Source organism: Carettochelys insculpta, chromosome 1 (genome assembly GCF_033958435.1).
Source record: "Carettochelys insculpta isolate YL-2023 chromosome 1, ASM3395843v1, whole genome shotgun sequence".
Taxonomy (NCBI): Eukaryota; Metazoa; Chordata; order Testudines; family Carettochelyidae; genus Carettochelys; species Carettochelys insculpta.
Genome location: NC_134137.1, coordinates 380,173,634 through 380,187,422, shown reverse-complemented (window position 1 = coordinate 380,187,422; position 13,789 = coordinate 380,173,634). Strand labels below are relative to the sequence as shown.

Here is a 13,789-nt window from a genome sequence, read left to right as displayed (position 1 = left end):
ACATGCACCCTTGGCTGTGGCTGGTGTCAGTTTTGGGGGAGGAGCCCAGAGGACCATGTGGATTTCCCACATTCCAAGGCCAGGAAAATACCACCTGTAAGAGCAGAATGCCAGCTCAGAGGTCCAGCTCAGTTAGGTTCCATTACTGTAGCAGAGCACTCCTAACAGAGGCAAAGGCAGGTCCTCCACCTGTAACTGGGTTCCCAGTTATTCCACATATGGGATATGCCTGTGAACTGCATGCCTGAGTCTTGGGAAAATTTTCCCAAGCAATGTCATTGGTTGACACATACCACAGACCTCACAATCCCAACTCAGTGTATAAAGGATAGCATGGGCTAATCCATCTAAAGCCCACTCACTACAGACAGATAAGTTGCAACAGAAGTGTAGGAGGGCAGGCAGGTAGCAGAACAGACAGGGACCACACTTCCCAAAGAGCTTCAATACAGGTGATTAACCTCCACTTCAAGTGCTGCACCCTTCTATATTCTACAGAGGTGTGGGGTGGTGGGGTTTGCAGCAGACAAACAAACACTGCTCATACTGTGGGTGCAAGGACATGGAAGTGAGATCACTGACTTACTACTGTCCACACAGAAGACTGGATCAAAGCAAGGTGTCTGGGAAAGCAATTAAGGAGCTCCAAGTCACTGCCATACACATCTCTAGCAAACACCTCTCAGACAGCAGTCGTTGCTCACACTCTGTGGAATAAGCACTCACCCCCCTCCACTGGAGGGATGTGGGCTAGGTGATAAAGGATCACTAGTTGTATGCATCTGCACAGATTTAGCTTGACACCTTGAGATCTTTGCCATGGAAACTGTCAGTGTCTTTGTAGATACGACCAAGGCTCTTTGAGCATCCAGCAAACAAAGCCCTCTCTCCATCAGACGCAAGTGGTTTAGAAAAAAGTATCTGTAAAGGGATAAGTATCAGAGAGGCAGTCACAAGACTTGTTCTGTAAAGGGACAGTTTGACTCATGTGGAACACTATGTTAGTGATGAATCCTGAGTGGGGCATAGCTAGAGACTTTCCTTACGGAAGGAATACAGGTGGACTGCTCTCCATGCCCCCTGCTTACTGGCTCTTCTGATTGATGTAATAATGATGGGAAAGGCCACTTACACCAAGACAGCCACAGAACGTGTGGCTTCAGGTTCAAAGAGGTCTGGAAAGAAAACAGAAGCTGATGTCCCACAGAGATTTCACTGGAGGTGAAAAGGAGCTAGAAAATCAAGTTGTGACTGGGTGAAAGACTGTCCATTATCCACTGGAGCATGCAGAGCACTGATAGCTGCTTTAGTGGCTATTCCAGGATAAAATCAAAACAAAAAAGCAGTAAAGTAGCACTTTAAAGACTAACAAAATTGATGGTCTGAAGAAGCGGGTCTGTCTCACAAAAGCTCACCTAATAAATTACTGCTAGTCCTTAAAGTGCTATTTTACTGTTTTGTTTTGATAGTACATAGACTTGCACAGCTCTCTCTCTTACTATTCCAGGATAGTTGATCCAACAAGACCCTGGAGATAACTGGCACTCCTAAGCCCAAGAGGAGAAATTTTGCTAAACAGCTCTTAGAGCCTTTGCACCACTCTGCAATAGGAGCTCATTTATACACAGGACTGTTAACAGATAACACACAAGCCATCATATAGCGCCTTACAACCTAAAATTTATTAGGTTGTTCATTTCCAAGGACGTCTACACAGCAGCCTTATTCCAAAATAAGCTACTCTAGAAGAGCTATTCCAAAATAGCTTGTTTTGAAGTAACACTGCTACACACAAATGCATTTTGAAATACCAGTTAGCTATTTTGAAATACAGAATCTAAACAGAGCCTGTTTTGAAACAGACCCACAGGACACACTGTGGCTTGTTTTGAAATAGGCACTGACTAACAGCACATATTTTGAAATAGGCGCCATCCCTCGTGAAATGAGGTTTACCAATTTCTAAATAAGTCAACCACTATTTCGAAATAGTGGTTGCATCATGTAGACACTAGGTTAATTATTTCAAAACAACAGCTATTTTGAAATAACTGTGCTGTGTAGACATGACTTGCTGCCACATGATTTGTTTGTGAAGCTACAGACTAACACAGCTACCCCTCTGAGACTTGTTAGCTTGCTCAGCATGATCTGGACTTGGGGATAGGCAAGTCAGTGTTTCCCAAACTCTTCTGACAAACATTGGTGTTCCATGCAATGTGAATAGGTGTTCCATGAACAAGTTTCCGGGCTAGTGATATTTTTCCTTCTAAATTATTTATGCAATTGTGTATGAAAAATACTAAGGTATTTTAATAGTATTTAGATTATAGGTATATTTACAATACATTAATAGCATAGTTATTGTGCGACTTGTGCCAATATGCAGAAACTGTTCCCATAAAAAACTCAAGCGTTCCTTACTTTTATTTTCCAGTAGTATTCGGTAAAAATAACCAAATTTATAAAAACACAATTTAAAAATATTTTTCCATACCTAATTTGTTGTGTTTTTTTCATAAAAATGTTAAAGGAAAGTCCTTTTTCAAACAATATTGTCCTTTCTATATTTGTATAAAAGAATGACACCAACCATTTTTTTTGGCTTCTATATTGATGTTTTGGGTTTGTACTTAATTATAGGGTTGCTAATTATCCTCCTATCAGGACATTAGTTCAGATTTTCTCTTGTTCTTTAAAATAAGATATCTATAAATCCTAATTCTTATATCAACTTTTGAGCATCACGCGTGGCTTTTTTTTGGTATAAAACCCGACCCCACCTGGATGAGAATGTACATGTTCCATCCATATATCCCAAACCCAAAAGTGTCCCATGGCTAAATTAAAAACAAAAACAAAAAAAAGTCAAGTAGCACTTTAAAGACTAACAAAATAATTAGGTTAGCTTCCGTGGGACAGACGCACTTTAGACCATAGCCATACGAGAACAGACTCAATATTTAAGGCACAGAGAACCAAAAACAGTACCCAAAGTTGACAAATGAGAAAAAAATTATCAAGGAGAGCAAATCAGAGAGCAGAGGGGCGGGGGAAGTCAAGAATTAGATTAAGCCAAGTATGCCAAAGAGCCCCTATAATGGCCCAGAAAATTTGCATCCCGGTTCAATCCACATGTTAATGTGTTGAATTTGAGCATGAAAGAGTGCAGCAGCTTCTCTTTCTAAAGCAGACTGAAAATTCTTCAATAAGACACAAACTCAAGTCATTAACAGACTGGCCCACTCCATTAAAATGTAGATATAAATGTAAATGTTTGTGGATCAGGAATGTTTTCATGTCTGTTTTGTGCCCATTAGTTGTCAAAGAGTTTAAAGTCTGTCCAATATACAAAGCATCTGGGCATTTTTGGCACATGATGGCATATACGATGTTTGTTGAGCATGAGAATGTGCCCGATTCTGTGAATAAACCTGGTTAGGTCCAGTGATGGTATTACCAGAATAGATATGTGGACAAAGCTGACAGCGGGCTTTGTTGCAAGGAAAAGTCCCAGGACTGGTTAAATTAGTTTGGGAAACACTAGGCTAAGTGAAAGGAAGACATTGCATGCTCTACCAACAGACCTGAGGACTAGTAAAGTGATGCATTCTGGACTCCTGAGAGGCCCACATGCCTTGTGCCCCAGCACCTCCCATATGAGCTACTCAGCCAAAGAGGCAGACATCTGACTATAGAAGTCGCAGGAGCCTGTGTGAAGGGATCCACATTCAAGCTCTCTGGATTTGTCTGGCAGGCAAGTCTCCAAAGCCTTTGACTGAATTGTAACCCTGTCACTGTTGCCCCTCTGCAGGGGTAAATGGGACAGAAGCCAGGTCTGCAGACAAATGGAGATGGAGCCTAGCAATGAGGTAACATGTACATAAGACCAGGTGGAGAGGGGAAAAGGCAAGTCCTGACTGAAGACCAGGGCAGTCTGTTAGAGACAGAGGTCCCAGGGCCTACAAGCTCAAATGGTAGAGAAGCTTTTGATGCGGATGAGTCCGAGATCTCTCCATTCAAGTTTATGGGTCTTGGGGGTGCAGGGTAACATCAGATTTCTCACCTGTTGACAAACACCTAGGAAAGGCAGTAGGAAGAGCAGGAATCTGGCTGCCCACTGGACTTCATAGGATCCGTTCAAACTCCAGTCACAGTATGGGCTGACTGAATCCTCTTCTCATCCAAGCTGAGACCACCAAACACACTTCTGTAAAACTCAGGTGCCACAGGCAATCCAAAGGGGAGTACTCTGAATTGGTAATGGTTTTGACCAAAGACGACTGGAGAGCTCTTGTGGGATGGGTAAACTACTATGTGAAAATGTGTCAGAGCCACGAACCACACGTCCTCCTCTGTGCAGGGTGATGACACCAAAGATCTTGGAGAATTTTGCTTTGAAAAGAATATATTCAGTTCTCATAAGATGAGACTGCCTCCATCCACTGTTCTTTCTGGGGATCAAGACGACCAGAAAATAGAAATCCTTCCTTGAAGTTGAGATGAACCCTTTTCAGTGGCTGTCTTGGGAAGAAGGTAGTCCACTTCCTGTCAGAAAATCACCATGCGAGTGGTCCCTGAAAAGGAGCCGGAAAAGGGGACTTGCAGATAGGAGATGCCAGAACTTCAGCCAGATAGCCATCATGAATAATTTCCAGTACTCATTTGTCAAAGCCCTCTAACCACACACAAATTGGGTAAGGTAGGTTCCAAAAATGAGAGGAAGTGTGTCATCAAGAAGGGGCTGCATGTCTTAATCTAATCAAAGGAGACTGAGGCTTAGAGGGAGAGGTCCTAGTGGGTGTTTCAGGGCTGAGTTCTTGCGCCTACAAACCCTCTGTCTTTTACCTGGTGGTCCCTGAGGACATTAGCAATAAAAGGGCAAAGGAGCCTCTCCTAATAATGGACACAGCCATGTCTCTGGATGAGGAGCCCACAGCATGAACAGCTGTGTGGAGGAAAGCTTTGGCCATCCCTTTGCCTGGCTCAGCCAAGGCCTGCAATCAGGCTCTATTCTCTTCCAGGGGCTGATCCTTAGGATTTAAAAACTTGGCATAATTGGTAAAGTAGTAATCATCCAGAAGGGCCTAATAGTTGGTGATCCTGAGCCTAAAAGAAGGTGTAAGATGACTTCTCAGGAGGCTGAACCACTTCTTTTCAGAGGGAGTAGCTTTTGGGTGCTGTTGCCTAGATCTAGGTAGTTGCTTGTACTGCCAAGGAATCAGATGGCAGGTGTGTGAATAAAAACTCCAACTCCTTTGAATAGAACAAAGTAACAATATTCAGCAATCAGAGACATGAGCACAAAGCATGCCGCACTGCCTTATCTGGGGCAAGAAAGCTGTGAAATGTCCAGCCATCTGTGTCCAGACGCTTTAACTTCTTCAGGTTGAAGATCTAGCTTGAACATGAGCTCCTGATATTGCCGCAAGTCTACACTCATCGGGGCAACTGAGAACGATCACAACATCCTCTGAAGATGAAATCCCACTCAAACCAATTATCTTCTTCCTTCAACGCAGCCAGTTGATGCTGACCAGGCAATGGCAAATAGGATGCATGTACCAAACCCAGGTATCTAGTTAGGGATGCTGGCCACCAGTAGTGCTAACAGGAGGGATCAACTGGCAAGGGAGGACCCCACAGTATGTGTTAACTACCCGTCCCATGGTGAATCATGTCTGGCTGGAGATCTAATCTTCTAGGGATTCTGCCTAGGGACACCACTGCCTGGTACCCAGACTCCTGAGGATCTTCGGACCCCAAAGGGGCTGGATCTCAGATTACCACCAAACCAACAGTAAATGATGGTCACAGAATGAGCCTTACAGGTGGGAGGGGAGAATGTGTCTGCATCCTAGAATACCCTCCTCCTCCAAAGTAGGAACCGTCCAAATAAGAGTGAATAAGGACAGAGAAACTGTTCTGTGGCGGGGAGGTCACTCAGAGCCAAGAGCACAGTGAAAGATGCCAGGCAAACCAGGCAAACACCAGGACTGTCACAAACAGAGCAAAGATACAGCTTTTGAGAAAGCCTACTCACAATATGGCTTGGCTGAAACTGCCCTCAGCATAATATTTACAAAGCACATTAATTCTGCCAAGCATGGCAAGACACCATCGCCAATCCACTCACAGCCCAGGCATTTGCAAGCAACACAAACCACAAGCTCTGAAGCAGCTTCCACTAATCTGCTACAGCACTGTACTCAGATCCTCCCAATGCATTGTGAAAGGCCAAACACCGACTTGCAGGAGGGCAGAGGTCCTGCCATGCTCCTTGGTATGACTAGCAGCAGTTTGCACTCAGCACCTCTGACTTGGTGCCACAAGCCATTCAGACATTCTGAATGCAGCAGAAGTCCAGATTTACTGTTTTCAAACTCTGTTGGCCAAAGTTTGGTGCTTCAGTTATCTGATTCACAGTCAGGACAAGCACCAGCATCTAAGGACATTGCCAGAAACTTTTCCCATGCTATGCACCAGTCATTGGGTGCTGCTGAGCCATTCTGTTATAGCCACTGGTCCCATCCCTCATGCATTGAGTCCATGCCACACTCAACCCATCTTCCAGCCTGGCCTGCCCAGGTGCAGCATCACAGCTCTATACCTGAGCGGTGAGGAAGCAGAGTGAAGCCAGGCAGGAGTCAGGGGCAAACCTTAGTGCAGCAGCAAGCAGCAGCAGCACTGACTGCTCCACGGCCCATGCAGGTTTGGCCCTCTCAGTTCTCCATCATGACATGAGGCTAGTGGGGTCAAACCTGAGTGGTGCCACAATGCCACGTATACAAGGTCACAATGCAACTGATGCAACTTTGGCTCTGCCTCCTTGCCTTCAGGACAGAGGGCAGCTGTGGCCAAAGCTGAGTGGGCAATAGCACAGCCAACATGGCCACTTTTCCACTGCCACAAAATGTGCACACAGCCGGGAACACTACTGCGCACAGCTCCCACTAGGAAAGGTGGGGCTTCAATCACACCACAGGCACTTGAACACCTACCCACACATCTGCTTTCTGTAAACACACCACCTTGGCATTCAGATGGGCTAATGGCACACAGGGAGAGAACACTGAGCCTCAAGACTAAGCATTCGATGGACATCATGGCTACCAGTAATGGTGATTTCTGCCTGTCTAAGGCTTTGTTCAACAAAGCAGGCTCTGGCAGCAGTATGAACACATGAGAATGGGAGGGGTTCTCTGGGAAGGCACTTGCAAAGCTCTAACCATGGCCAGGCTGTGCATGAGGGAATTCTAATCCAGGGTAGTGACCGAAGTACAGGCACCTCCTCAACTTTGCTGATCTACTGGCAGTCCAGAAGAGGTGACTATCTGGAGTGCTTTGGTTTTTGGGAACCACAGAATAGTTCCTAAATAGAGAACTGGTACAGCTACCCTTATCCCAGGATTTTCACGGGCCAGGAGTTTGGGATGTGTGTGACCTGAGAAGGGCTACCACCCATCTGCAAATTCTAAGCTCGACAATGGAGCACGGAGATCAGTTGCAGACCTGAAGAGACTGCTCGCCCACTCAACTAGCACCACCATGGGAGTTTGATCCAACCCTGATGAGGCACAGTCTGCTGAGCCTGTGACAAGACTACTCCTAAGGCTGCATTGGCAGCAGAATGCTCTCAAAAAGGGGGTCACTTCAACTGGATTTCTCCATGCACTTGTCCCCCAAGCTACTAAAAGACATGGGCTTTAAGTGACTTAAGAAGCTAAGATCTCCTTTAATTCCTCCCCCACCATTCTTCAGACAGAGAAGGAGAAGGATGAGAAGGCAAGCCCCCCTGGGTAAAGTCTAGAGGCGGGGCAGGGACACAGGTGACCATTACCAAAGAGGCAGTCCTGATAGAGGGAACTTAGAGCATCCCAGGGAAAAGATCAACTGAACAGCTGTGCTGCTCTAATTCAGGAGGGGCAAGGAGGCTACTGGTAAAAGCCCTAAAGTCTGTGAAACAGGGTCCCTCCGCACTGATCGCAGCAATGCACAGTAGAGTTGGCACAGCAGCTCAGCAGAGGCTCCGCATAGAGCAGTAAGGGGAGACCAACAGGCCTGTGAGGAGACTGGAGGCCGAGCAATAGCACGAGTGTAATCTTGGAGACACTGTTTTGGAAAATGTAAACAAGAGCTAAGGCTCACCTTGATCCCTGAGAGCATGACAGTGACCAGGTAGTAATCTGGAAGAAGCAGGGCTCTGACCACGCTGCCATCCCGGACATGTTCTATGATGGCTGCAGAACAAACGAGTCTCATCTCTTAGGAAGGAGTTCAGCCATGCATCTCCCACCACAGCATTTCATTCCAACCCAGGTCACAAGAAAAGCCCACATGTAAGCAGCCCAGCCCCACCCCTACCTGCCACCCTAGCCACAAAAGGCCAATTCTTTGGATATGCGCACAGCCACCTCCACTGGAGCAGTCTTCAAACCTGCTTTTGTTCCCAGGATGGTCAGAAAGCAGAACAGTCCAAATTAAGCACTAGCAGGATGGGAACGTCCTGGAACTACATGCATAGGGTGAATACCCATCCTGTTTTCAGCAGGACAGCCCCATATTCCGGGTGCCATTCTGGCATCCCAATTTATTTTGCTAAAGGGGCTAACTGCCCCATATTTCACAGGTTTCAATGGCTTCCCCCACCTGGGAGAGTCAGGAGCCAGACTGCACAGTGGCTCAGATGCCACCAGGCTTCCCCCAGCAGGCGCTGGAGCTGAGCTGGGGCTGCAGGAGTTGGAGCAAGAGCCACAGGGGGTGAACTGGGGCTTCAGTGGGACCGAACCCAGGGCCTGAGCAGCAGGGGATTGAGCAGGAGTCGGAGCCACAGGAGGTTGACTGCAGTGGCTGGAGCCAGACCCACAGGGGGTTGAGCTGCTCTATGGAGGTTGGAACAGGATCCCGGGCTTTGGGGGCAGGGGGACAAGAGTTGGAGTGGGGCTGTTGGAGCTGCAGCCACAGGGGTTTGAGCAGGGGGCTGAACAGCAGCCACAGTGAGGTTGGAGACAGAGCTGTCTGGCTTCCCTCAGCTGGGAGCTGGGCTGTGCAACAGTGCAGGGAAGCCAGAATTTTCACTGGCAGGGCAGCAGCTCTGTTCCCAACACCCCAAATAGGGTGACCATCCATCCCCTTTTGGTTGGGATGGGGGGGGGTCATTCCCCATGTCCCATATTCAGCCAGGGTAGATATGGTCACCCTATACATGCATGGTGGTAACCCAATATGCTACAACACATGCTTACCATTAACTGGCTTCTGGTGCATGGAGTCCACAAAGTGTCGTGGGTTTTCAATAGTATATTTGAGATCCCGAACTGTGTGAGAGCCTGTTCCTTCACTCCACATTCCTTTTTTTGCAATCTTTGCCTGATCTTCCAGCTCAGCCAGTCTGTTCTGCTCAGGACTAGAAGGAAACACAGCTGTACTGTAAGAGCATAGGAGACAGAGGTGGTGTGTGGAGGTGGAGCACAGCAGGCAGCTGGGGCTCTCTTACATGCTTTAGTGCAAACATATTTGACTTGACATTTCACTTCTGGGGGCTTTCACAATCCAAACCCCACTCAGTTCCAAGATACAAGGGGAAGTCATACCTCACCTTGCTGATCATAGCATGCACAGCAACTAGATCTTAGAGTAATCTCTCCCAGCAGAGGAAGTTCATGCTTTACAGGGGCAGCAATGAAGCCCTCTAAGACTATTCGCTGGATGAACATACTAGCATGGCAAGGCGATCAGCAGCAAACAGTTTTCCTAACCTCCAGTAGACTGGGGGAAAAAAAAAACCACACACTTTGCTACAGCTTCCCCCCAGTGGAGCTGAACTCAGGAAAGATAGTTCAAGCTGCCCGTGCAATCTATGCAAGACAAGGTCTGAGTCCTAAGCAAGTTTCTCCCTTCCATGGGGGACAGCCACAAAGATTGTAACTGGCCCAAGGTCTATCACCAAGCAAGTGGCTGAGCCAGCAACCAACCCAAGAGCCCAGACTCCCTGTATTAATGACTAGGCCACCACAAGTTGGGTAACAGACTGCTGCGGGAGTAGGTTTCACCAGCCTGGCTCCAGGAACTGCTGGTTTATCTTTGGAAGCTTAGCAGATGAATGCTACAGTCCATTTCCAACTAGGTCAAAAGAGCCAACAGCCATGACTGGATCCCAAAGCTAACCAAACAGTATCAAGTTACTGCAGATGTAGATACAGCATGGCACAAAACCTTGCAGCAGTGGACACAGGCCTCTGAAGTGCATGCTAGAGGTGCTCCCATATGGCACAAGCCAGGAAGAGCAATGCCAGATGTGTCACCAAGCCCCTTGAGAAATTCTATTGCTCATTACTTACTGTCAGCACTACAACCTGCACCTTTGTCCTTCTGTGGTTCACTTCTCATGCAAAATGGAAACAATGAGAAAGCCCAACAATGGAAGCCTCTGAATTCATGCACCACTTGAGCTCCATTTAACATGGCAAAGTGAGCCTTACCAGATTTGAGTACAGGGATATCTGGCCAGCTAGCAATGGCTGTTCTGAATTCATTACCCAATCATCTCATAAGAAGAGCAGCTGTCAGCCCACAGTACTGCCACTCCGCTAACATGCTCGCTGCACTCCCAGAAAGGGAGCCAAAGAAACTTCTATGCCAGGGCAGCACCACATGGCTCTCTCTTCTGGTTAGGCACAGGATGCCAGCAGGACACGACTGCTGCCAAGGTGCAAGCTAAAAGCCAGCCTTAGGCGTAGGAGGCCTGTTTTCCATAGCTTGGCAGTAAAGCTGTGGACTGTTTCCTACCTCCAAGAGGGCTAAAGGATCCCTTCCCTGCATAAGGAAACCATCTTATTTTATTGTCAGGAATCAGCAACAGGACCTAGGCACATATTGCAATGACATAGCTGGTGGACAGCATCTTTTAACCTCTGTGTCTTAGGTAACTGCTTGCAACAGACAAGTGCTCTGTTTGCATCTTCATTAGCAGGAAGGCTGAGCATTCAACTCAAGCCAACAGACATCACATGCTGCCTTGAGTCTCTTCCTATTGCACATCAGATCACATGGGGCTCATCTACATAGAGTCCTTTCTGAAAGGACCCCACACACTTCGAAATCCCCTTATTCCTATAACCAAATAGGAATACGGTGATTTCCAAGTGCACGGGGTCCTTTCAAAAAGGACCCCACGTAGACAAGCCATGAGCTATTGAAAGCAGCACTTTGAAATTGCTGAAGCTGTCATTATGCTAATGAGGTATGGCATATTCATTGCAGTGCCTCATTAGCAACCCCCATTTTGAAAGGGGGGTGCTAGTGTAGACATAGCCCCTAATACAGCAACCCAAGCCTAAGGATGCACTGGAGAGATCCTTGGACATCTTGTAGTTAAAACACTGGGTCTCCCAAAGGCCACTGGAAGAGCTACTCATGAAAGCTGTTGGAGATACTGTTTCCAGAGAGAGGCCAGGCCAGCAAGTTAACAGGTAAGCTCAAAGATGCTAACACAAGTCTTGTGCGTCTGGAAGGCATAAGGGCCAAATGCATGTGGGCTGAGTGCTGCAAATACAGAACTGAGAAAGTGTGTATTAATTGCAGTGCTCTCTTCCAGTGCATCAGCATACTATGACAGAGCAGGCCCAGGACAGCCCTGCAGGAGGTTGCTCTTCAGCTAGCAGCATCTCACACATTTTCAAAGCCTTAAAGTAGTTCCAGAATGTTGGAAAAGCATGATAAGGGGCAGAAAATTTTGTTTACCCCCAACTTCACCATGATCCTAAGGGAAGGGGGAGCTGCCACTGGGAAGTTGCTAGCACAGTCCAACACATCATACTGCCTAAAGCCTAGAACTCAATTCCTGTTCCCTGAACAGAGTGAGGAAGTAACCACTACAAAGTCAAAGCCAAGTTGTTTGGGAAAGTCCAGTGCCACAAGACATGTGAACCCCAGGACAAGTTTAGAGGACAGCAGGAAATACACATACTTATTGGCTCGGATTCCTTCCCTGCGAGACGCCAGGCCTTCTGCCACAAGAGACTCTGCAATGTTCTCCCCACTGGTGTCTGGAAAGAGGAAGAAATTAAATCAGATTCAATGGGTCCCACGTGTTGTCATTGCATCACCTCTCTTGGGAGAGAGGCCGAGTTATACAGACAAAAAGACTTGTATCCAAAATATCAGGACAACCACTGGAGGCAAACAAACAGAGACAAAGAAAGGGCAAAGTTTAAGCTGCTGAGCTGGAGAGTTAGGTTTGTTATGGAGAAAGCCAGCTGAGAAACGATGGGTACCAGCTTCTATACACACCATGCTGGCACCATCAGCAGTTAGCACTCCCCTGCCCGCTGACGCACCTGAACCAGAGAAGCACGCTAAAGTGCTAAATGCAGCTTCAGCTCTCTCTGTGCTGCTGGCACTGACACCACAGGGGGCTCCCCTGGGGAACTGCCAGTTGCCTTGGTAGCAGGAACCCCTCTACTTGGCACCACTGGCTCTGTCTAGCTCTAATCTCTCTCATCAAGCAGCTCCAACCTCCATATCAACCAGATTTCCTGACTCAGGGTATTTTACCTCAGAACAGCAAACAAATCTGCTACACCTAAACCACTGCAGCTGCATCTGGCAAATTTAGCAAAGGCCAGGACTGACTGGGATAGTCAATGGAAAGCTATTGGCAAGGCCGGGGATCAAGAAAGGAGAGTAGGGTAGGATCTAGAGGGGCAAAATGGCTTCTGTCACCAGAGCTACAGTTAACTCTCCACATCACAAATCACCATCCTCACATGAAATATGGGTCACTGCGCCTCAAAAGAGCAAGAGAAGCACATCAGCAGAAGTGTACTCCACTCCCAGTTGACTTAATTCCCCAGCTAGCCACTTTTACCCAGTCAGATTATGGAGTTTGATCCCCTTCTCCTCCAAATCACTACCTGGATGATCCCTCTGTGCACTCAGGAAAGGACGGAATAGCCACAAATCAGGATTCTAGCAGCTGCCATGTGACCAGGATTTCCTAGAAGTGCTGCAGTGATTCAGGAGCACAAGTTTCATGATCACCAAAACCACTGCGCATGACTTTGCCCCAGGGAACACCCAGATCAGTGTTTTCCAGATGATGTGCCGCTGACATGAAAATAAGGGTTGCAACAGAAAATTCCATTACAATAACATTTTATGATTTAAAAAATATTTAAGCATTTAAAAATTTCATTTAAAACAATTTGCATTTGTTTGCCATGATAAGTGTCCCTGTGTACTGTCAACTTAGCCAGAGACTGGAGATGTCACTACGCAGTGCTGCACGCAGTGAGTGGTGCGGTCACCTGTTATACCACCGTAAATCCCCATACTCTCAGGGAATTTGGCTCACGTGCATAACTGAATAGCAATATAGTATAATCAAGTGATTTCTCGTACTTAAAAAAACAAATCATGACAAATACAAATTGACTATGATCAGGGGTTGGCAACCCGTGGCTCCAGAGCCACATACAGCTCTTTAAGGAGTCATTTGAGGCTCCAGAAGCTGCCACTGCTGACTCCTCTTGCGACTCCCTGCCCTGCCCCAGCTGAAACAACAGAACTAAATTTGATTGGCTTAAGAGCTGGCAGGGCAGTGGGAGGAAACCAGCCATTAAACCAACCCAGTTTAGTTCAATTATTTCCAGTGGCAGCAGGGCAGGGAGCCACAAAGAGCCCCTCACTCGCAAAGTATTTGGCACACACACAATGGGGGCAGGGCAAGGGGAGCCAGATAGGTCCTGTGGTTCCTGGGTCATCCTTGCCTTTCGTTGACTGTGACTGG

The 13,789-nt window shown here is 47.1% G+C and overlaps 1 protein-coding gene across 1 annotated transcript in view; it reads right to left on the bottom strand.

The window, feature by feature from the left end:
- The window catches only part of SND1 (staphylococcal nuclease and tudor domain containing 1), a 466,768-nt gene that overhangs the window by 399,983 nt on the left and 52,996 nt on the right, over positions 1-13,789 (bottom strand). The window contains exons 4-6 of the mRNA XM_074976653.1: positions 11,969-12,047; positions 9,246-9,406; positions 8,149-8,240 (exon numbers count right to left, since the gene is read on the bottom strand). Coding sequence (XP_074832754.1) covers positions 8,149-8,240; positions 9,246-9,406; positions 11,969-12,047 — 332 coding nt within the window. The remainder of the gene's footprint in view (positions 1-8,148; positions 8,241-9,245; positions 9,407-11,968; positions 12,048-13,789) is intronic.